At 47.0% G+C, this 23,417-nt stretch overlaps 1 protein-coding gene across 1 annotated transcript in view; it reads right to left on the reverse strand.

The window, feature by feature from the left end:
* The window catches only part of PSD3 (pleckstrin and Sec7 domain containing 3), an 83,512-nt gene that overhangs the window by 39,899 nt on the left and 20,196 nt on the right, over positions 1–23,417 (reverse strand). Inside the window, exons 5-8 of the mRNA XM_074166401.1 lie at positions 23,280–23,360; positions 20,007–20,119; positions 17,366–17,424; positions 13,526–13,615 (exon numbers count right to left, since the gene is read on the reverse strand). Of these exons, the coding sequence (XP_074022502.1) occupies positions 13,526–13,615; positions 17,366–17,424; positions 20,007–20,119; positions 23,280–23,360 (343 nt within the window). The remainder of the gene's footprint in view (positions 1–13,525; positions 13,616–17,365; positions 17,425–20,006; positions 20,120–23,279; positions 23,361–23,417) is intronic.

Below are 23,417 nucleotides of genomic sequence, written 5' to 3' on the forward strand. Positions count from 1 at the left end.
ACCTGATTGCTATCACACACCAGACCTATTTCACCTTCAAGTCTCTCCTCAAGCCTACAGATTCTTTTTTCTGACCTGACAGCAGTTCTGTGATCACTGCAGATCATCCAGAGCCTTTAATTCTTGCAGAGCGTAACCTTTTCAAGACCACCACCTCCACTCATAACAAAGAGAAACACTATGAATATTTAGCTATTTACCTTGCTTTCTTTAGTAGAAAACTCAGAGGAGTTGGAGATTTTCATAGATTTTGACCGATGGGACTGTCGCCAGAGAGATTCTTCTCGGGAGTATTTCACCGAACCTGTGGCTCTCACCCGGACTTTGCTGGTGCTCTGAACACTGTTAACTCCGATCATTTCCAAAAGTGAGTGTATGGGATGGAGGAGAAGAAAGCTAATGGCACTTCCCAATCCCCTGCAGAGGAACTGGAAAAGGTTACGTCTGGAGAGCCCAGGCTCAAGCAATCAGTGTTTGCTTAAAGCGCACTAGGCTGTTTTCTCCAGCATCTTCAGGCACACTGTTTGGAGCCAGCCTGATTGTTCCAGGCATTGCTCACGTCACTGGACAGGGGGGAAAAAAAAAAAAAGGGAAGGAAAAAAAAAAAAGGAAAAGAAGAAGCTGATAGAAACTCCTCCCCTGCTCCACTCCCCTCTCCAGCATTGACTCCCCCCTTCACACACACACCAACAGCGAGAGGGAGAGAGGTGGAGAGAAAGATGCTGGAACAAATGCCAGCAGATCAAGCAAGAGATTCGTTTTCAGTTCACACGGCCACACTTCCCTGCCTGCAACAGCCTGCCATGCTCATTACTGCCTGCAATAACAAAGGACACTGTAAAAAGTCTTCAATCACCTGCCAGTTACAGGCTTCTGGATGTGAGAAATACTGATGGATTCCCAAAGCACTGGAGAAACAAGTGAAAGCCCACAGCACCATAACGATGTTCCAGCAAGCCCCAGAGAAATCCCCCAGCAAATTTTCACAACTCTAAGCATTTGCACTCATTAGCCAGAGTCCTTGGGGTGCCTTTCCAGCAGGCAAGGGAGAGCAAGACCACTTCCACACTTTAAGAGATGCTTAGCACAAACGAGATGACTTTCCCAAGGTGGGCAGTGCAAACCAGTGGCAGAGCTGTGAGCAAGCAGCTGGGGACCCATCTTCCCCCTGGGCATCTAGGAGAGCTGTAGCCGGTACCCCTCCACGAGCAAACCCCATGCTCCAGCGGCTGACCCCACAAGCGATGCTGCTCCCGAGCAGTACCCTGTTCCTCACCAGTGGGAAACCCACACCACCCAGCGATGGGAGGGCCGCTGCCATGGCCCACGCACGCCAGAGGCACTGCTCCAACCTACAGGAGCCCAGCTCTGCAGGTCAGGCGTGTTCCCAGCGCCTGGAGCTGCTCCCCCCCCACGCAGGGGGTGAGGGGAGGCCTGTGCCATCGGCAGCCAGCCCTCTTACCAGGGGTGGATGTGCTATATAAGGGAAAAGAGATGTTTACCTCAGTGTTGCAAAAGCACCATCATTTCTGGCTCCTGGAGACCCAGAGCGCAGCAGACTGTGCATTGCCATGGCAACCTGCTCCGATGAGAGAGAGAGATCTCTGCTCCGCTCGGCACGGGGTCGTGGCAGCTGCCGGCACATGCCGGGGCAGGTGGAGCAGCTCAAGCAAGCACCATGGTAGAAGTGGACAAAGGGGACATCATCCTGAACTCAGAAGGGTCAAACAGCTTGTGCAGAAGGAGCATGAGGAGCTGAAAGACTCTGCGGCACAGGGACCTCACCACGGGCTAACACTGGGTCTGGCAACTTGCCCCGTGCCACCAGCCCACCAGGCAGGGCAAGGCCAGCAGCAGTGGGGTCACGGTCTGGAAGGACACCAGAGCCTCTCATCCCACTCCCACCACGATGCACAGGGAGCTGCAAGTCTGCATGTGTGGCTAGGGACGAAGGGTTGCTGCCCTAGCACACCGACATGAACGTCCCACGCTGAAACACAGCTGGCCAAAGGCTGGGTGAAGGGGCTCCAACCCCGCAGCTATTCATGCCCATTCGTGTCAGCTGAGCTACGTTAAGGCAGAGTGAGAGCTTGCCCACCCTACATCACATGCATGACAGCACCCAGGAGCAGATAAGAAGCAGATGAGTTGAGTGGGCTTTTCCCCTGGTTACACCTTCTCAGCCTCTTGCAAGCAGGGATTTACATCCTTAGTGGGCAAATGGCTGGACACCCACATTATCATTCTAGGTGCATTTTTTCTTGTAACAGACATTGCTGCCTCCCCAGTACGCAGCAGGCCTTTGGTCAGCAGTCACCCTTTGCTTGTTACCACCACGGATGCTACAGATGCAAATCCTACCCACAGATTGCTATTGGTGTGGACGACGCTGAAGGACACAGTCAGTGGAACAGGCAAAAAGGGACCTAAGTATCAACACGAAGTGTTCCTGGGGTGACCAACTTCTGATTCTCCACAGACCCTGCCTCTGTCCTACTTGAGGTACAGGTTTCTTCCCACTTGGCAAAAAAGCAAAATGCATTCTCATTTCCACAACAGTTGGGTCTAGCAACCTCACCCCAACCTCACATATTAAGATCAAATCCCAGGCGTGCTCCAACCTTTTTACACAAACCTGTCATTGCTAGGGGGTGCCTGAAGGAACAGAGGACCCTTTTTCTCCGGCAACAAGCAATTGCATGCTCTAAGTTACTTGTGCCACTTCCCAGAAAAGGTTTTATGCTACTTAACCTGTCTGAAATTATCCACTGCTAGTGGAAAAGCTTTTCAAAGAAAATCTCTTCTTAGAGGAAATTTTCACTGCAATCAAACAGCTCCAGATGAGCTAAGCAGCAGGTCCCGACAGGTGCTACGTAAATGGCCACAAATCACTCCCTATCCTACCAGCCCCCTGCCTAGCAGATTATTCTTGCTCTCAGATTTATAAGGCCACCTCCCCAAGCACCCTCAACACATCAAAAATAATTATATTCCCTAAATATCACACGCAGACCTAGGCCAATGTGAATTACGCAAAGCAATTTCATTATTAAATACAAGATAGACTGAATCACAGCAACATTTCTCTTCTGTTGCCCACAGCACAGCACCATTGCTGCTGTCTAAGTGCAGCAGCTCTCCACTGAGCATCCTCTGAGCTGAGGTTAGCAGATCCTCAGGCAGGACAGGAACCTCAATTCATGAGGGAACAGGTCTGGTTCAGCTGTAACCAAGCAGTACGGCAAAACACCAAGAATGACAGGTTGCATCTTGTTCATTTTTTTTTTTTTTTTTGTTCTCCAATGGAGTATGGAAAACAATTCTCTCCCAGCTCACACTCTCCAAAAGAGAGAGCCTCCTGAGATCATGTTTTTAAAGCCTTAAATGTCTTCAGCTAAGGGATGTAGCTCAGATTTCACCAGTGCCCCTGATTTTCATCTGCAAATGCTAATACAATCTTGTACTCCTGACTGAGCCAGTAGCCCTGTGTACACAGTGACTGGCTTCTTCAGGGGAAACACCACTCTTCAACATTAGAGAAGTCCCACCATTTTAGAAATTACCATGTACACAGGATTGATTTCTGTCTGTAACTGAGCAACAGAGATTTCTTAGGGACAAGTGGATTGTTAACCTAAGTAGAGGGATAGAAAGGATTTTTTTTTAAAGAGAGGCTGATACGGCTGTGCAATACCAGAAAAAACAAAACCATCCACACTCAGGGGACCCTCCAGGTGCGTCAAGAAGCCATGATCTTCCCCTTGATCAGAGACCAGCAAAAAGGTGGTGGGAAAGGGGCAGAAAGCAGATATTCAGTCAGTCTTTAGTCTGAAGAGCCAGTGACACCACTGGGCTGGCCGAAAGAATGGTGGTTCCTATTTACAGACCTTCCCTACCAGCACCTCTAAGGAGCAAACCATAAACCAGCAGCAGAATTTGAAACTTTGGACCAAAACAGTTGCAGGTGGGAAAAACCAGAGCCTCTGTTCTTCCTTCCATGTCATCCTTTTAAAGCAACCCAAAAGCTTTTCACCTGTCACAGGCACCATGGCAGATTACATCACCCATAGAGGAAACAGGCAATCTTTTCAACTTACAGCGCAATAAGGTCCTCCCATCTCTTCCTCCGCCCTGTCAAGTTTCCCTGGGAGGTCAAATGTACTCACTCCTTGTTTGGTCCCCCTAACATCATTCAACACAAGAAGAAAATCAACAACACAAGAAGAAAAGCTATGGAGTTCAAAGTGAAATCAATACTGGCTTTTAGGGACCAAACCCAAGGACCACGTTATTGTGTCTGAAGAACTCCAATGTCCTCACACAAAGCCGCAAGAATCCATTAGCATCATTTAAGCCTGATCCCAGTGACAAAAATAACAACAACAAAAGCTAACAAAATACATAAACACACACACATCAATTACCTGAAATACGCTCTCAAGAGCCAGTTTGCTATTTGTGTAGCACAGAAAAGCAGCACTATTTAATGCTGCTATTAAATACTGTTTGTTAAATAAACAACATTAAATCTTTCATAAGACTGCTTTCTTTCTTCCTTCATCCTTGTTTGTTCTTCTCCCCAAAATGGACAAGGAGGGGGAAGTTAATTCTGCTGGATAAGCTACTCATACATACAGAACTACAGTTGAACAGATGACCAACAGTAACATTATTGAACTGACATTCCTGTGATATTAAGATAATGATTTCAGAGGTCTGCTGCCCATGGGGAGTTGACAATCAAGATTAAATCTAAATGTCTCCAACTGCCATCCCTGTAAACGGCAGAAACACTAGAGCAGCCACTTCGTTTCTACATGCACAAGCAACAAGGTCAACAGAAACCCTAACAGGGTAACAGCAGGTATGGTGGGAGAATGAAGGATATTGACAGAAAATTCCAAAAGTATCCACCTAGCTTTCCCTATGAAATACTCCTATTTTCAACCAACCACTGTACATTATTACCAGACATTTGCAGAAATTCTGGGTTTTATCCCAATCTGAATTTACCAGAAAAAAACCCATTTGTTATGTCTTTGAGAAAGAATCCTTCGTTTTCTTATGGTTTATATTCTAGTACCTATACCTGTGCTATAGGCTCTGAAGGAATCCCTGGGGATGACTGATTTCTCTTACAATACGGAAAGTAATCCTTACAATGGAAAGCGGTCAAATTACTACAGTCTAGAAAGCTATCCCATGTCAACTAGGCTATTGTAGCTGCATAAGCATGTGCTTTTAGACCACCTCAACCATGAAGCAAAGCACATCAACTCATAGCACCAGAAAAACACAAGCTTTGCTCCTATGTCCCCATGAGGGCAACTGAAGTCTGTATGTTTTACTTTAACAGGCTAAAAGCACATCCAAAACCAGCTGGCTTGTGGTCACCAACACAAGTGACTGACTTTTTATATCAGCAAGCCCCTAAAAGCAAGCAGAGAGAGAAAACCATATTGGCCGGTGGAAGACCAAATCAATCCTGGTATCACTGTACCTCTCTGGGATCCATGCTGCATCTTGAGCTAAAAGAAACCACTCCTAAGATAAGTGTCCTGCTGAGAATGGTGGGAGACCACCTCTTTGATAATAACAGGGATGCAAAGAAACCATGCCCCCTTTATCCTGATTAGCATTGCAAGTGAAGAGATGGCATCACCCATCTTCATTTTCCTTGCAGTATATCTGAAAACAGCTCTGTGTCACAGACTAGCTGTTGTGTTTCCTGGCAAAGCACCATAGTCTCCAGGGAAAAAAGTTTCTCCTCTTGCATTGCTTCTTTTAGGAACTACCATCTACTTCCAACAGGTCTGAGAGAAACTGTGAGCCACATAGTAAGCACCAACTAACACAGACCACCAGGTTCCTTAAGCTAAAGCTGCCAAATGTAGCTACAGAAAACCGCAGTACCTTGAGCAAATCCATAAAAGCACCAAAACCCTAAAATTTGGCATGGCTGTGACAGAAACCCACAGGGAGGCGAACCAAGCATTGGTGCAAAGCCCACCAACTCTCTCAGATCAGCTGCAAACAACCCCTGCCTCTGTTCCTCCATAGAGTCAACATCACTGAAATAAACCCCACGCCACCCAGCACTCCGCCAAAGATGTGCATAAAAAGAGAAAAACAACTATGCTTCTTTCTGATTTCAGACAGCAAACACAATAACAACAAGAAGGAAAAGGGTGAAGGAAAAAAGGGAATCCATGCCACACTGGGAACCACACAGGTTTCATGTGGGTGTCACCTGCACTTGGAAGCGTTGCACCATGGAAGCAGCAGCTCCACAGGGGAAAACAGGCATAAGCTTTGACATCCCTTTCCTCCACAAATGCATGTACCTATGAAGCAACGGCCAGCTATCTTGTCCCAAAAGCAGGAGAAATCCTTCCTAACTGTCATGACTCTCAACAGAAACCATCTGTCAGCAGGGCAGAAAATAGCTGGCTTGCATTTTCCCCATGTTTGTACCAGGAACTTACAAATACTTCATCACCCAATGAAGTATGACCCCAGAAGGAAACTACATGTTCCACGTAACATCATAGGAAAGGAGGAAAAAAAAAAATCATCAAAATTTAAGGAGCAACCAAGCACTCTTGCTTGAAAGAAAACAGTGTAACTCAGTCCAAAAGAGAATAGTGCAGTGTCAGTTGGAAAGTGGGGTGACAAACAGAAGGAAGGAGTACCAAAGATCTACACAGCAATAATTCTAAAACTGGTGGAACCAATGTTTTCTCCTCTTCTCTCTTTTTTTTTTAAAAATATGGTATAAATTATATTCCTACTCCTCCTTCCCTCGTGTTGCAGCACAGAACTTAAATTTCAAGCAGATCAGTGGGTGGAAGATCAAAGAATGTTTTTCAGAATTTGTTTTCTACCTACATGGAGGTGGGAGTAATATGTCATAGGGACCAAAATGTATGTGTGACATTGTATTAGAGATTTCCCAGCTCGAAAAGAGCCCAAAATTCCTCCTTTAAAGTGGCAGAGCGCATCATTCCTGGAGACTACCAGTCTGTATCCTCCACGCTGACAGTACAGTAAATAGGAAGCTCTGAATGGTGACATTCATCCTCGGGAGCTGCTAAGCATTTCAGTTAAACCAGGGGACTACTGACAGCCTTGGCTATCTGACAAGCTAGATAAGCTAAACATCAAATGATTCACTTACCTGATCAACCTGGACAAGATACTATGGAGACCTTGCCTCCACAGATGAAAATTAAACCCCTAAACATTCATTAAGAGCCTGGTATTGAGCCACGTAATTGCAGCTAGTAGTAATGGAAATTCTTAGCTGACTCTGCTTGGGTTTCAGTCCTTGCTGACACAAAAGGTGAGATCTTCTGATTAACAATCGGAAAGCAAACAGATGAAAGGTTGGAGGAGCAAAAATAATTCAGAGAAAGGCACATATGCACAGGCCCATGCTGTTATTGCTGCTTCCTAGCAAGACAAGCAATCCCTAGTACTGCCCCTAGACCATGCAGAGAAAATCTTATTCCTGCACCACCATCACAAAATTTTACGTTCTAAGCCTTTTCTAATGTTCTAATTTCCCTGCTCAGGGACAGAGAGTTGGTGTAGAGCATTAGGCTTTTGCCACTATCTTATGTTGCTTTCCTCAACACAACACCTGGGCTTATTTGACTTGAGAGAAGTGCATAGATTTCAGAATTTTTTCTCTTTATATGCATTGAAGAAAGTTCCTGGAACACAAAAAGAAAATACATTTGCATTTCAACAGGCAGGGGGGTGTCAGAATCTCTGTTACTCATGGGACCCAAAGCAATGCACGCGCTATCATAACCTGATTTTATTCACAATTCTGCACAGGCCTGCTTTAACTGGTTATTACTCTCAGACAGGACAAGCCCAAAAATTGCAAGCCAAAGGAAGCAAAGGTTATCACAGCAGGAAGGTCCTTGCTGGGGATGGAGGAGAGCAAAGACAAGCTGGGTGTTCCCTTCAGTCGCTATGGCTCTGTGGCTCTTCAGAGAGCGAAAGGAAAGTATGCTTTTGCAAACAACTGTTTAAGACAAGGATTAATGGTTTTATCCTGCGTTCCCTGACTTTTATACTGCCAGATTAGACTCTGTTGTCTCCTAGCAGCTGAAAGGGACCTTCAGTAACAGATCTTTCATTTCAAACAGACAAGAAATGGCTGCCCCAGAAACATTATCCCAAGAGAAATATTTTTAACAGGAAAAACTTCATTTGGGGGGAGAAACAAGGAGGCAAGTTCTGTTTCTGCTGAGCAGTGCTGTGGCTTCTTTAGTGGAGCAGAGATAGTTGGTGCCCTCTGCCCGCAGACGCAGGGTGCTCCAGAAGTCAAAGCGGTTCTCCGGGGGCCCTTCTGTCACGCCGCCACATGCTCCCATCTCCCCAGATCCATTAGGCTCCCGTCCCCATTCAGCAGTAGCAGGAAGGTGGGAATTCCTTGTCGAAGAGCCTCAGCCATGAAATGGAGGAAGTGTGGAGACTGCAGATGAGAGCAATTAGGGTGTACACAGCAGTCTGATTAGTGTGATTTCCTCTGAGTAAATGGGGGGGAGGAGGGAGGTTAGCCACCTGATGTTCACTCCCTTCTCTCCGCTAAATACCTGAAGTGATTGGAATGGATGAAGCAAGATGCCAGTAATTCTCTTTAAATTGAGTGTTTACTTTGCATGGCTTTTAAAGGAAAAAAACTGGGGAAAAAAAAAAAAAAAAAAAAAAAGAAGAGAGGAGGTAGAAAGACAGTGGCAAAAAAAATAATATCCTTAATTAAAGTGCAGGGAACTGACAGCAAAATGAGATAAACCCTACCTTGCAGCTTCTATAGGAAATTGCATATCCCAGCAATCCTGATCAAGAATTCAGATCATTTAGGAAATTAAGGGAGACTGGTTCTTCAGAAGAGTTCAGCACCAGCAACTCCCACTTAATTTGGTCACTTCATTACAGTGCTTCTCCAGGAGATAAGGCCTAAGCAAAAAACAGCCTTTGAGAAAAAGCAGATCTTTTACGTAGGACTGACTTATCTTCATCAGCAGCCACTGCCAGGATGGCTCTAGCCAGGTCCCTGTGGAGCATCCCAGGTTCCTCAGCATGATGGAGGGACTCCCTGACAGCATCATGGATCAGCAAAGAGCTACCACCTCCTACCAGGAGACACACAGCCAAGTACAGCACCCTCACACCTAGTGTTCATGTCACGGGGCAACACAGAGTCAGCACACGTCAGAGGTCGGGTGATGCTCTTGACTCTGTGAACGAGGTACCTCGGACACTGCAGATGCAGAGGGCATTTACTTATGCAGAACAATATGGGCAGGTGGTACTTAGCACACTGCCTAATGACAGAGTAGCCTTCCCATGATGCTGCCTAACAAAAGCAGGGATCCGTTTCCTCAGAGGTGACTCCTTGGAGGCTTTCTGTGGGCCAGGGAAGACGTTTTCTTTCCTTGCATAAGAAAGGCCTTGTCCCTGTCACCTTGCACAAGCAGAGTCTCACACACCTTGCCACAAGTTGATCAGAGGAAGACACAATAGCCACTTCATTTATGGGGACCACGCTGCCTACAGGAAATGAAGCAACTGTGCATGGCCAAAATTAGGCTCTTTTCAAGCCTCTTCTCCGCCTCCTCTTCTCATTCCAGACAATCTCATGAAGCCCAGGTTTGAAGAAACCTATAGTCAATAATGCAAACCCAGAGTATTATCAGTGAGGATGGTATCAATGCACCAGACTAATGCCGGTGTGAGCACAGGAGAAAGGAACCAGCCTGCAGATGAACTGCTCCCCACACTGTAGTCAGGAGGTTCCTGACATTGCCGCAGACTGATGCCGTCTCCCTTCCAAGCAGGGAGACCCTAGCCATGGCCTCCCTTTCTACAGGACTAATCGAACAACGGTCTGGTCATGATTCTCTTAGGCTAACAACCACAGACTGGACTTAGTCGTATTAACTGCTTCTGACGTGTTCATCTTTCTCTCACTCATGGTGGTGCTGCATTTCTCCTCCAGGTTCCCTCACCATACGCAGCAGCATCTGCAGCATCTAATCCGGGATGTCAGGTACATCCGCTCTGAGGAGATGAGCACTACGGTGCTGGGTGCCTTTCTCTCTCTCAGGCCCTGTAAACGCTGGTAAATGTGTGATTCACTAACAGCCTTAGGAGCGAGCACTGAGCCCATCCACAGCAGAGTACTGCTGCACTAACTAAAACATGGGCTGTCACAACTCTTGGTATTTAGCACTCCCTCCAGGGCTTCAGCTCACCAGGAAAAAGGGACTTTTACTACAGGGAAGTATAAGATCAAAGCTGAAATCCAGGACCAGCTCGCCTGATCACAGCTTGATACAATACAAAATTGTGTGCTTGGAGCGTGACAACTCAGTCAAAGGACAGGAGTTTCAAAAAGTTTTCTTGCCTTTGAGAAGTTTCACTTTCAGTAACTTTAATCCGCTTGGATTTAGCAGACCTGACTCACTTCCTACACCAGACAGACCCACAGAGATAGATGGTTCTGATTTACACCGGAGAAGAGAATCAGAGCTTGGGATGCTGGTTCCTATTTACAAGGAATTTGCCCCAGTTTGAAGGTATACAAGAACCCTGCAGTAAGTATAAACCACTGCTCTCAGGTCATCATCCACTGACAGTACAGAACTGGAAATCAGGCTACTGTCTCCACATCTAGTCTTTACTAGTAGCCAGTGGCAGATTAATGGGATGTGTGACAGACGGTTGAACCGGAGCTAACACAGAATAAAAGGGAAGGTACATCTATCTGCCCACCTGGCAAAGTACTGAATAAATGAATACTGTGAGCAGATCCCATGGGGAGAACCATGCTTTTAATCGCAGTTTGGTATATTTGCCTTTATGGGTCCTGACTTTAAAAGCAACCTCAGATCTGACAAAAGGAATGAGGAAGAAGAAAAAGAGATGAGTTTTTGTGCAGATGGGTGTACAAAAGCAAAACTCTTTTCAGTGTTAATGAGCACACAGAAAGACACAAGGTAAGCAAGCTCATACTAGCATTTCTCATTTCTATCTCTAGCCCGAGTAAAATCTCTGTTCTCAAAGCACTATCAGTGACACACTGAGAATCACATCCTGAAGGCCTTATGGTGTTTACCAAAGCATACTTATTGTTGGGAAAAAACTTAATAAAACAAAGCTCCCCCATAGGAGTGGAAAGGAGCAATCAGATCTCTCATATCAGAAGTTTTCTGAGGCTGATCACACAGAAGACAGAAGTGTCCCTCCTCACATGTTGATGTCTGACCCTTGAAGGGTTATTTTCCTATCCAGACAAACCAAACGCTCCGGGCCACACTCTGCGTTCAGTAGCAATAAGGTTAATGGGATTGACTGAAGGTAATGTTTGATTTCTGCCTGTCTGGTGAGAGTCCTGGATAGCCCAAGCAGTATTTGCAGCCCTGACTCTGTGAACTGGATCCAGGCTAAGTGCTGCAGAGAGCTTCCCAAGCCCTGGGTGAACACTGCCTGCAAAGATGTAAGCACTTGCGAAAACAATCCCCCTCCTTTCCCCTCCAGCACCAGTCAGCTTTGCTCCAGGACTCAGCAGAGTTGCAGAGCTTCACACAGGGGTGCAGCAGAGCCATGAGGGGAACACAGAAAGACCTGCAAGGCAGAAAAGCCCCTAGCTTCCCCCCGAGTCTGCACTGTTCACCAGTGGGTGCTCAGGACCTCGCTCCCATAGGGGCACACTGCCACCCTGTGGAAATGGTCCTTCCTCTCCCAGGCGGCTGGGGAAGGATACGGGGAGATGGCTCACAGCCTCTCCAGTGATCATTAGCTACACTGCTAATGCACAGGCAAGCCATATGCACTTTGGCGCTGTGCTGTAGGAGGGCTCTGAGAATTTAATTTATTGAAACTAATGCAAATTTAATTTCTGCTAAGTCTTTGTAATCACATATCTAGTGGCAAGGTGGCTGCTGCGGACACAGTGATGTAGCTACTGAAATGCAGTTACTGCCACTCACTCCGCTCCCCTCCACTGACAAATTAAAACAGCAAGGGGCAGATCATCAGCAAATCTTTAGCCAAGCCAGATAAGAAACTGAGGCGGTGTGCCACTTCTGTCCCCAAGGCATCAGGGCAGCACACAGAAAAGGGCAGAAAGCCTCAAAGAGGCAGGACACCAACAGCAGGTTACCTCCATCCTGCTACATCCAAAAAATCCCAATCCCCTGTCCTCACTTTGGGTGGGCTGGCAAAGAGCCAGGCAAGCCTTAGCATTAGCAGGTCAGTGCTAAACACCAAGATACAGCCCCAACTGCGTAATTCTGTCAGCAGGAAAATAAACAGCAGGTGAGCACCAGTGGAAGTCTCTCATCAGTACACTCAGAAGGTTATTTAAACACAGTCTGGAGACCTATTTATTCAATAAAGGCTGTAATTAGCCTGCAAATTAATCTAAACACATCTCTCTATGGCAGAGTGATAAATGAGATTCCTTGGGAAAAAAACCCAACATATTAAATGTTGCTGCTGACAGATAAATACTCTGCAGCCAGATTTAAAAAATAAAGACATTACATCTGAAAACAAGAGTGTTAAGTTTATATTCCTAACTCTTTAGAAAGAACTTAGGCAGGAGGGCCCAACAAAAAGCTCTCCGAAGAAGCTGAAGAAACTGAAGAAACTACCAATACTAGAAAACAAAATCTGCCACTTGTAACTATGCAGGTACATCTGCATTTCACAATGGGCCTGACATAAAACCCACAGAAAACACAGCAATTCTTTTGATTTACTTCAATAGGCTTTCGGTCAGCTCTTAGATGCAGCAACCTCTCATTTTTATTTCCATTACCAAAAAAAAAAAATTATGAATCCTAGTGTATGCACTCCTCTCTTCATTCAAACAGACTGCTGTTTCATGCCAGCAATCAGGCAGAAGAGAAATGAAACATTCTCATTATTATTGACAATGAAACAAGATTCGTCCTGCTTAGCCACTTTCCTTGTTCTTCAGATTTAACTCCTGGCACAAACTTAATGAACAAAACCTGAAGAAAAGCAGCCTGTGCCAGACAACACATTCTAATCTGAAATTACATCTCCTGCTCTAATGTGAAAACCCCAAAGCACCTTTGATGAATAAACACATACGCCTTCCAGATACGCAGAGCTCGGGATTAGTCCTTACATATTCAATAGTCATAATCAACTGGCTGCTTCTGTCCACTTTAATCAGGAAACAGCACTCTGGGACAGCATGCCTGCATGAGCTTACAAGACACCCGGCTCTGGAGCCAGCCCCACCAGTGTTCAGCCTCACCTCTCCATGCTGCAGAGAGTTTCGATCACAATCAAGTGAAGGCAAGAGGGAAAACAACAGCATGAACACTGTAGATATTATATATGTTCTGGGAGGAGAAGCATGCCCATCACTTGTCCTGCTTGACAATTAGATTCAGAAAATGCAAGCAGGGCATTCTGTTTTGAACCATCTCTCACTAAAAACAAAACCTATGTTCTGCAGTTCATTCCTTACCTTCAAAAGCCCTTTCGGGAAGTCTTTGCCATCATTCATCCCCTGGAGGTTAGCAATGAACTCTTGGCAGGTCATCTTTTTCCCAATGTTCTGGAAGGGATGGCAGAAAAGTACAGCATCATATACATGCTGCTTTCCAAAATGACATAAACAAGCAACATCAGATAAATTGCATTTCCCTGCTCTCATTTAAGCCCAAGGCAGGCAGCACTAAGAAGGCATTCCCAAGCTTACTCAGAGACAAGCATTCTGGTGTGAATATAGTTAGGAAAGGGTAGGTCCATTTGGATCCCAAGCACCACATACCCATCAAAAAAGAAAAAGAGCTGAACAGTGGAGGGTACTGAAGAGAGTGACGATGAAGCGCTCTAATATCTGCATGGTGCCTTATACTTCCAGGGCTCTACCAGCCTCTGATGAAAAAGCTCTACCTGATGCTCCTGTGGGACATAAGGAAGCAGCCAAATGAGGCCCTTTCCAGACCTTTCTCTTACAATTTCCAACGCCCCCTTCCAACACCAACTGCCCTGAGTTGCATTAAGATGCCCAGGAGCAGCTTCTACCTTTTCTGATTCACAGGCTGAGGTTGCCTTCACACTTCCATAGGATTCTCTTTTTTCTCTCTTTCCATCTATTTCTCAGACTGAAAGTTGCCCAACTGAGCCACCAACTGGAAAGGAATGGCTATGTTCATGTAGGACCCAAACTGCTCCATTTGGAGGCTTGAGGCTGCCCTAAACAGGTCTTGGATCCCAGTCTTCATCACCCCTCAGAGGTGTCTGTACTTGGTACCCTAGATGCCAGAAGTCCCACACTTGGCTGTGGGAAGCTTGTGAGCAGGCAGCAATGACAACACTGAGGTGGTGTAAAAGGCACCCAGAGAGATTTGAGGAAAGGGAAGTAGCTTGGGATGAGCTGTGAGACATAGTAAAGTCAGAGGGAAAACAGGGCCCTGTGATGACCATGGTATCTTTGGGGATGTCACTGCTGCCAGTCAGGAGAAGGAGGTGAAGACAACTTCTCTACGGTCAGGGTATGCCCTGGCTGCAGAAATACAGCAGAAGAGCTTTGTGGACAGACAGTGACTTGGGTTAGGAGCAAGAGCCCAAATTAACACAGGAGTGGAGCCCAAAGAAGGGCACCAGTCAGTAATACAGGCCATTCAATGTTACAGTTGCATGACAGCTTGGACAGCACATCTACTTCCCTTCCATAAAGTATGATCAGGGAGACATGGAAAAACAGCAAACCTTGGCTGTCAGCCTCATCTAGCCACAAAGGAAGATCCTGCAGCCTGTGGCCAGCACAGACAAGCAGAAAGAAGGCAGGCAGGAACACTGCCTTCCACAAGAGAGGAGATACTTCTGGAGGGGCACACGATGCAGTGCTTCCCACATCATGAAGGCTCCCGACAACACAGTCTGGCTGTAACCCTGTCTCTCTGGTTGCTAAGCTTGCAGAAGACAGCTCATAATTGCAGTCTTTGGTAAAGGCTAGAGCTGTTCTTCTAGACTTGCAAATGTTTTCTTTCCTCCCTGAGACAGACTTCAGCCTATTTCTGTTTGTTTCCTCCATGCAGCAGTTTGCAGCTTCCCCACACTGACCAAAACCAACAGCAGTGTAGCTCATTTCACCCACTGAGATAACTGGCATTGCAGACAAATGGCTGTTTTGCTCCAGGACCAAAGCTAACATCTCCACACAGCGCCAAACATGTTCCAGAAGATGTGTCTGGCAGTCTAGAGATACCTTAAAAGTCTCTACCACCACAGTCTGGGGGATGACCTCCCTGCAGAGAACTGAACACACATCTCCAAGACACAACTAGCAAAAATGCGTTAGTTAAAAAGATAATGAAACGTGGCAAGGCAGGGATAAGTAAAGGGATAAGAGTTTGTCTACAAGAGTTAAGGGAAAGTGTGAAATGAAGGCAGAGCAGCTGCACGACAGCCCTACAAGCAGTTGAGCTTATTGTGAAATAAAAGAGTCCGCACTTATGATCAGTATGTCAGCAACAAACAGCTCAGTGTAGACAAGCCCTGTGACTCATTTGCTTCCTGCTCCAGCAGAATCATGCAAAGGATGGGTTAGAGCATTATCTTTGTTAGGAAACAGGCAATTAGTGTATATCTACAAGGGGCTGCATTCCAAGTCAAAAAAGCCCAACTTACCACCTATGTGGAAAAATGCAAAGCAATAAGAGGAAGATCAAAATTACAGGAAAGCGGGGCGGGGGGGGGGGGGGGGCGGGGAGGGGAGGGAGGAGAGAGAGGAGACACATGCAGGAGTCTGGCAAATATTACAGCTGCGTACATATAAAAACACACTAACGGCTGCCAGTAGGATACGCCTCCAAAGTCACACACTGCACCAGCCAGAGTCATCCTAGCTTCAGCTGCAAATCAGCAGCAGCAATGATGGGTCAGATCCAAATCATTTACTCAAGCACCCAATGAAGACAGTAGGGCCCACTAAAGCATCACAGGGAGCAACAGGAAACTTGGAAATGCTGTCAGGATGATGCTCAACCATTTAGTCTCCCTCCCTGGACTGCAAGGCCAGACAGGCTGGAGAGCAGGTGCCCCAGGCTGCTATTGCTCTGGGGAGCAGGGTATCTGTGCAGGTGGTTTCAGGTGTGCTCAAGAGAAGCTATGTATGCTAAAAGGCACATCGGAGCATGTTCCTGTACATTTGCTCACCCTCCCATGCGAATGACATGCTCCTCAGTCAGGGAAGGCTCAGCCTTCAGAGAAAAAATTCTTCACAACTCCCTTCCCCCTCCCGTTTCTACAATTTTCAGACAAAGGCATTCAATTAACAGGAGGTGGGTGTCAAACCCCCTGGGGAACCACACACAAGCCTTGGCTTCATTACCTGCACCCACCGCAGAGCAGCACCCACAGGGGCCAAGCAGCCCTTGGAGACAGACCCAAGGCACTTCCATCTCCTGCTGCCCAACGCAGCACCCTTGCTGCAAAAGAGCTCCCAACTGAGGCCCTCCTGGAAGAGCCCTTAGCTGTGCAGCAGAGAGTCTCAGCCAGAGAGAAGCCCCAAAGCCACTTGGCTGAAGCCACTGCTCCTGCATGCTATCATGCCATGCTCCCTGTGTTTTTCCCTCTCCATCCTGACTCCAGGATAGCGGAAGTCTCCTATCAGTCTGGGAATACCATACATAGCAGATGTACTATGCCATGAGTGCTGAAATACATGTCCTAGGGCTGCTGGCACCCTGCACCAGTGTGACTAAGAGGGCTCAAACTGGAATACTATTTCCCCTGGGCAAGCAGTGGAGAGACATGCAGTGGGGCAACACAGTGCTCCCACTCAGGATGCCTGTGTTCCCCCTCTGCTCTCTTGGCTCTGGGCACACTTGTCATTACCCTGGCTGAGCAGAACTCTACTTCCACCAGATCTCCCCTCTGCCACTGGATGCCTGCAAACATCACCTTCCCCTTGTGACCTTTCCAGCAATTCTTCACCTCCCTCCTTTCTTCTGCCTTCCCAAATGTTTTTACACACCAGAAAAGGGAAGCCAATCCCAACCACAGCTTCCTGGCCAGGGCCAGCTGCTGTAACCAGGGAAGGATGGGAAGCATACCAGAAAGACAGGGGCCTGAGGACAAGGAGCGTCCTCACACATTATGGCAAAACCAGGCACAACGCCAGGCTTACACGACTGATCTGGGAAGCCCTGCCCAGGACAACAGCCTGGGAGTGCAGTGTTCTCACTGCTGTCTGTAAGGGTGCAGCCCACCAGCCAGGGGACTCTGCTGCCAGAAGACCACTCCCTGCAAGCGCAGTGTCAATAGGAGCAGTCTACACAAAGCTGTGCATACTCACGTGGCCATGCAGGTCTGTGTTCAGCAGCATCATGGCACACGTGAGACAGTGAACTCCATCTGCAGAAAGAGACATAACCAGAGTCACATGCAATCCCCCAACTGGACCTTCAAGAACAGCTGAAACTGAGCCTCATAGCCTAATTGAGTCTGTTCCCTTAATGAGAATCTGTTTTATCAAGAAATACACATAATTAAATAAATGAACAGTGAGGTCATCCCGCAGCTGCCAAGCCAGAACAGCCTTTCTTTCATCTTTTAATGACTGTCAAAACTTATCTTGCAGCACCCATGGATGAGACAAACTAGACAGGAAACCACGCTGTCATCCTTTGCTTGGTAATACCAATACCACAGCCTGAATCAGCTCCCTCTTCTTCATTTATTTCAGGGCAGGAAGGGAAGAGTAAAATAGGCCCATTCTTGTGTGCAGCATGGATACAGCACGTTATCTGGTTTTCCTTTCCCCCTGGCCCCTCATTCAAGGCTCAATTAGGCCGAGTTTTGAGTATTTTGGTCAGCTATTTACATTGCGTTGGCTCCAGATTGGGTAGAGTGTGCTCCAGCAATTTCTAAGGTGGTCCTGTTGCAAAAATCCGCAACAATGAGCCAGAAGAGAGAGATTGTATCTGTAGCTATATCCCTGAAGTCACTGTGACAGGCTTGGGAAAGTCAGCGTAGACTGTCATTTGCAACAGTGGACACCAATTTCATATTCCTCGCTTTCCAGGCACTCCTTTCAAAACCCTAAATGTATTGGCTGTGCACAAATCCAGATGAAGGTGACAGTGCCCATAGTGCTATTTATCACCCCTGAAAATCCAAATGCCTCTATCCAGCTTCCAAACATTAGGAAAAATATTTTCTCCATTCTCTTGTTCGTAAACACATGGTGCCACCTTCCCTTCTCTCACACGGGTGTTAAAGACACAAACTCATTTATGAGACAGGCACACACTGCAGGGATATGCACGTAAAATTCTTTGTAACCGACTCCAGATAATGACCACACACAAATCCCTCTGTGCTGTGAATGAAAAGGAGTGGGGGATGAGGATAAATATATCTCACACTCAACGTGATTATCACAGGCTTAAATCTGTGCAAGATGAAGCCATTACAAAGAGATGTTCCCCAAGGTAAGGACCATGTTTTCTTAAGACATTTGTACAGGCCCCAGTACCCAAGCAATGTGCCCAAGCTGTAGCACAGCATGAAATGCAAGAACTATTACCACTAGCCTTAGTAAGTCTGAAGCCACTTGAATTTGGGGCTGTGGTGCTTCAGTTCAGGTCTATGCATTTCTCTAGAGAGAAATTCTCTCATTTCCAAACCGCAAATGCATCCAGAGGATGGAAAAGGGAAAGGGGAAAAAGAGAAAGGCAAATGTAATCCTGGATTTCCACTGAAAGGAGCAACCACCATACTTCTGCAGTGTAGTACTCCGTTACTGACAGTAGAAATACAGCATCAAAATTACGTAGAAACCTGGGCAAAGTCTGCCCGGATCACTTTAATCTAAATGCTTACTCAGGCTCAGAAGTGGCAATGTCCCTCCTGCACTCTAGAGTAAGGCTACCACATCAACATGCAAGACATTACTGCAACCTGGACATGACACACCTATTCTACCTGACTGTCCGTGGTGTCCTGAAACAAGAAAGGCATTAGGAAGAGGACAGAAATAGCATGGGAGCAGAGCCTGTCTTACTGCTACCTATTCCCCTCCCCGGCATGCCAGCCAGTAAAGCCGAACAGGCACAAAGTGGACAAACATCACCTCACTGCAACAGCGGCAGGTCACAAAGCAAGGGGTAAGGAGGTGCGGCACTACCTCCGTGTGTAGCAACTCCTTCTCACCTACATTTGAGGCTAAAGGCACAGTTTAGCCTGTGTTTCTCTCTTGCCCTCCTCCCCTTTCTCAGGGAGTGATCAGCCCGTGCTGCAATCACAGGGCCACACGCCTCTGCCGGCGTGGCTGGCTGAATGCAGTAGCTATGCCCGTGGACAGTTTGTCCCCTTCTCCAATGCCAACCTTCTGAGGTTTGATCCGTGTGCTTGTTTGTTTCCCTCATCCATTTCCAAAATGACTGAAAACATTGGCAAGGAGGCAGCACTCCGACTGATGTTAGCTAGTCGAGATGAAACCATGCCAGGGTCTGGATACAGCACCCAAAATTCACCCCCACAACTGGCAAGAACTGGCATGCCTGCTGCCAGTGCATGCAGAGAGACAAGCATTGAATGGAGCATGGAAAGCAAACAGCTTCTTTTACACCTGAAATGGGATCTATTCTCATCCACGTGTGTGTAGCTAGAGTACAGGTACCCATACACGCTGGAAGCCAAAGAGAAACTACAAGTGAGGACATTCAAATTTGGAGATGTTACAACTGAGGCTCTACACCGAGAAGGACTAAACACCTTTCCTGATTGGGGATATATACAAATTTTTTACTGCCTTACCATGATTACGTGTGGAGAACATGTAGGGTTTCAGTGCTCACCACAGTCAGTCTCTAAAATGTGACATGGCAGTTACACACCTTCAGTTCCCAGATATGCTACCACACATGTTATTGAAGGCAAGAATGAAGGAACAGGGAGACAACCAAAGACCTTCACATCAGAAACAAAGTTACCTTGAGAAGAAATGGTGTTCGGGTTGCACTGGTAGTATCTGCTGGAGAAGTGGATTAAAACTCTCTCGCGTTCCTGAGTTTCTCCAATAAGTGAAAAGGCTTTAAAGAAAGTCCTAAAAGTTAGAAGAGCAGAAGAAGGTGAAATTAAACTCATAAATTATTTTTTTTTTGCCTCACACAGCGCACAGAGCAAAATACACTTCAGAGCAGGGAGTACATAAGCACACACCAGATATGTGGTTCCAAGAAGCCTTTCTAGGAAAACTGATTATTATCCCATGTGCAGTTAATCTCAACTTTATAGTAAATGAAACAGGAGTTAAATTACCACAGGTCTCAGTCACGGAATATACAAACTAATAAGCAATTACACCATTTGAAAGAGCTGTTCTTACTTTTAATGTTTTTATTTTCTTTGGGGAAGGAACTGAAGCAGGTGTTGCTTATGCATGACAGATATCCAGGGTGTTCTCTGTCCTTTTCTAATTGTCTGTCACCCCTGCACGTTTTAACTTTACACTCATCAGAATTCCCATCCAAAGCAGAGGAGCTACTCCAGGCGGTGTAGTCAAGCAGCTGCACTGCAGACTCAGAACCCACACCAAATGTGCGGTCCTCCTTCTGGAGAGTCACCTAACAGAGTGGCCAGGACTACACCAGTCTCCTTGCAGGAGGCAGTGTGACTACCTGACCTGCAGAAAACATCTGGGGAAGAGAGAAGAGTCTCAACAGCTCCCACTGAGCGTCAACAGCGGGAGGAGCAACCTAGACCTCCTGGGTTCCTGCTCATGACAGTCTGGGGCACAGGGCTGGTGCACACTGCAGAATGCTCATTAAGACACAACCAGCAAGCCTCTGCAAAGGGGTGGGACACACGCAGTTCTTCGACTCTTCATCCAACAATTGACCACCCCGCCTTTTAACCATGCTGCTACTCTTCATGCTAGAAAAACTCGCCACACAGCCAAAGAAGAACTGCACTTCCCAAAACCCCCACACCCTGGAGCCAACAGATGAGACCTCAGTGGTATCAGCCTGCTCTCATTTGTCAGGACGCTTCTAAGAAAAGCCTGAAAGCACAAATCTTCTGGGTCCGAAGAAAGACGGCATACAAAATGAGTGCCTAATAGACAAATTCTAAATATCCCACGAGACTGAAACTAACACCAGATCTGTGAGGCGTGGAATATGTTGCTGGAACATTCACATCTATCTAGCCTGGACGAATAAACATAAATTTTTTCTCTTTGATGTAAGGTCAGAAACGGGCTGTACTTGCAGCGATCTCACACCCATATAGAGTGTGATCTGCCTGGTAATAACTTAATTTCACATGTAATGTATTGCAAATAACCCTATTCACAAGTAGATACAACTGAATCTTTGCAGGGTTTCATTTCCCTTCTTCATGCCCCCATGGCACATTTTGACAACTACCCATCTTTCTTCCTTCTCCTCCTCCAGCCCAGGCTCTTTCCAGCAACACCCCCTGGCAATGCCAGGCAACACCAAGCTACACCCTCTCTACCTCTTCAGCACCTTTACCCCCTTGGAAGCCAGCTTGGAGAGGTAACTGATGAAACAACATTCAGTAAAGGCTACTGGGGCGAGTTTCTGCCCACTGGGAGGACCAGGATGGACTCTCAGAGGGGCTGAAGCAGTGGTTCTACCTCCTCCCCTCCTGCGGTCCTGTGGAGGATGTGAGAGATGCATTCCAGAGATGCATGGGCAATGTGGGTCCAGGGTGTGGAAGCAGAGCAGGACGATGAAGGAACAATCCTCCCTATGTCCCAGACTTGCCACCAACAGTGACACGCACTGCACAACAGACTCCCACAGCCTGGCGGGGTAGCAGGGTCTGGGCTGCCGCCGTGAGCTCCAAAATGCTTGACAAACCACAGCTTGTCAGCAAGCCAGCAGCAACAGGGAGGTTACCTCTCGCTCTCTGCAAGCGTGAGGCAGCTTGCCTGGGCTCCCCCATGCCTCGGGACGATGCTTTGTCCCCAGCCTTGGCTGTGCATGCAGGGCCTGCAGCCAACAGTCACTGCACCTACTCTGAAACCCCAGCAAACCACCGGGGTGTCCAAGTCCCACATGAGGCAAGGCATATTTTAGAGGTCATGACTATTAATATTAACAGGAGATCTACCGGGAGCAGAGACCTCTTAAATATGTGCCACAAAGCAATTAGGTGTTGGATTACACAATTTAAAAGATGGGTATATTTAGCATCGTGCTTCAGGGCTGCTAAAACCCGGAAGGAGCAGGAGACCTCCCACCACCCTGTCTGCTCCCGCCCTGTGCTGAGCGGGTGCTCCGGCTCGGCTCCGATCACCCTGCCGCGGGAGCAGGCGGTCCACTCTTCCACTGGTGCGCTTCCTTTCCTCCACCTTCAGCAGGCAGGACTCTGGGTTTTCCCTGGTGTCCGCCACAGTCTCCTGGAGTCAGACCCCTGGGAAATGCATTTGCAAGGGGACTGGCAAGTGATTGCGGGCCTCCTGGTTTTATACCAGTAGCAAAAAACAATAATCCACTTGAGTAACCTCAGCCAGATGATTTAAACTCACTTTAAACTCCTTTAAATACCAGAATGCCAGCAACCACGCTAACAGGCCACTACTACACAAACTTGGTGTTTTGCCTCCTAAGAAAAAAAATACCGAAAACAAACATTGTTGAGGGTTAATTGCAGCGTAAAAAAGTAAGGAAAATTGAAGGGCTGGGTTTTCAAATACCCACGCTGGCAGCTACCAAACTCTCAACAGCATTTTCCACATGGAAGCTTTTGCTGTTCTGCACATTTTTGGGTGCCTCAGGGAGATGCAGCAAGGGGGGCTGCTGAGCTACATCAAACCCCAGCCCTGGCTTTGTGCACTGCAGCTGGGCAGAGCAAGCTCCACAAGGCATCAGCCAAAAAGTCCGTCCAGCTCAGTTGTGAGCAGCACCTTCATTCCCCAGCAGCACCTATCAGACTAAAGTTCCCTGTTTACTGAGTGACTGGTTATTTTTCTCCATCTCCTCTGAGTCAAGGACCATCTCTAAACAGGTCCTCCCAAAGACTTCCCTCTCCAGGAAATGCCACCGCTCCAACAGGACTCTGGAGTACGGCAGCAAGCCAAGCCAAACAGAAGAGAAAAGCTCCATCCCAGAAATGCGTCACATCCCTCTCTTCACCTTCTTAAGCCCCCACAGGGCAACCACTTCAATCAGGACAACACAGCAAACAGCACCAGTACTAACACAAGAACATAAGGTCAGCAAACAGGCATGTACCTGAGTGAGTAGTCCAGCGTCATGCCCGTGAAGTCAAAAAACTTAAGGTATTCTTCAGCCACAAGCTTGCTGAATTCATTGCTTTAAACAAACAGATAAACAAGTAAAGGTTATCATTCAAGAGTGAACCCCTCCAGA

Source organism: Numenius arquata, chromosome Z (genome assembly GCF_964106895.1).
Source record: "Numenius arquata chromosome Z, bNumArq3.hap1.1, whole genome shotgun sequence".
Lineage (NCBI taxonomy): Eukaryota > Metazoa > Chordata > Aves > Charadriiformes > Scolopacidae > Numenius > Numenius arquata.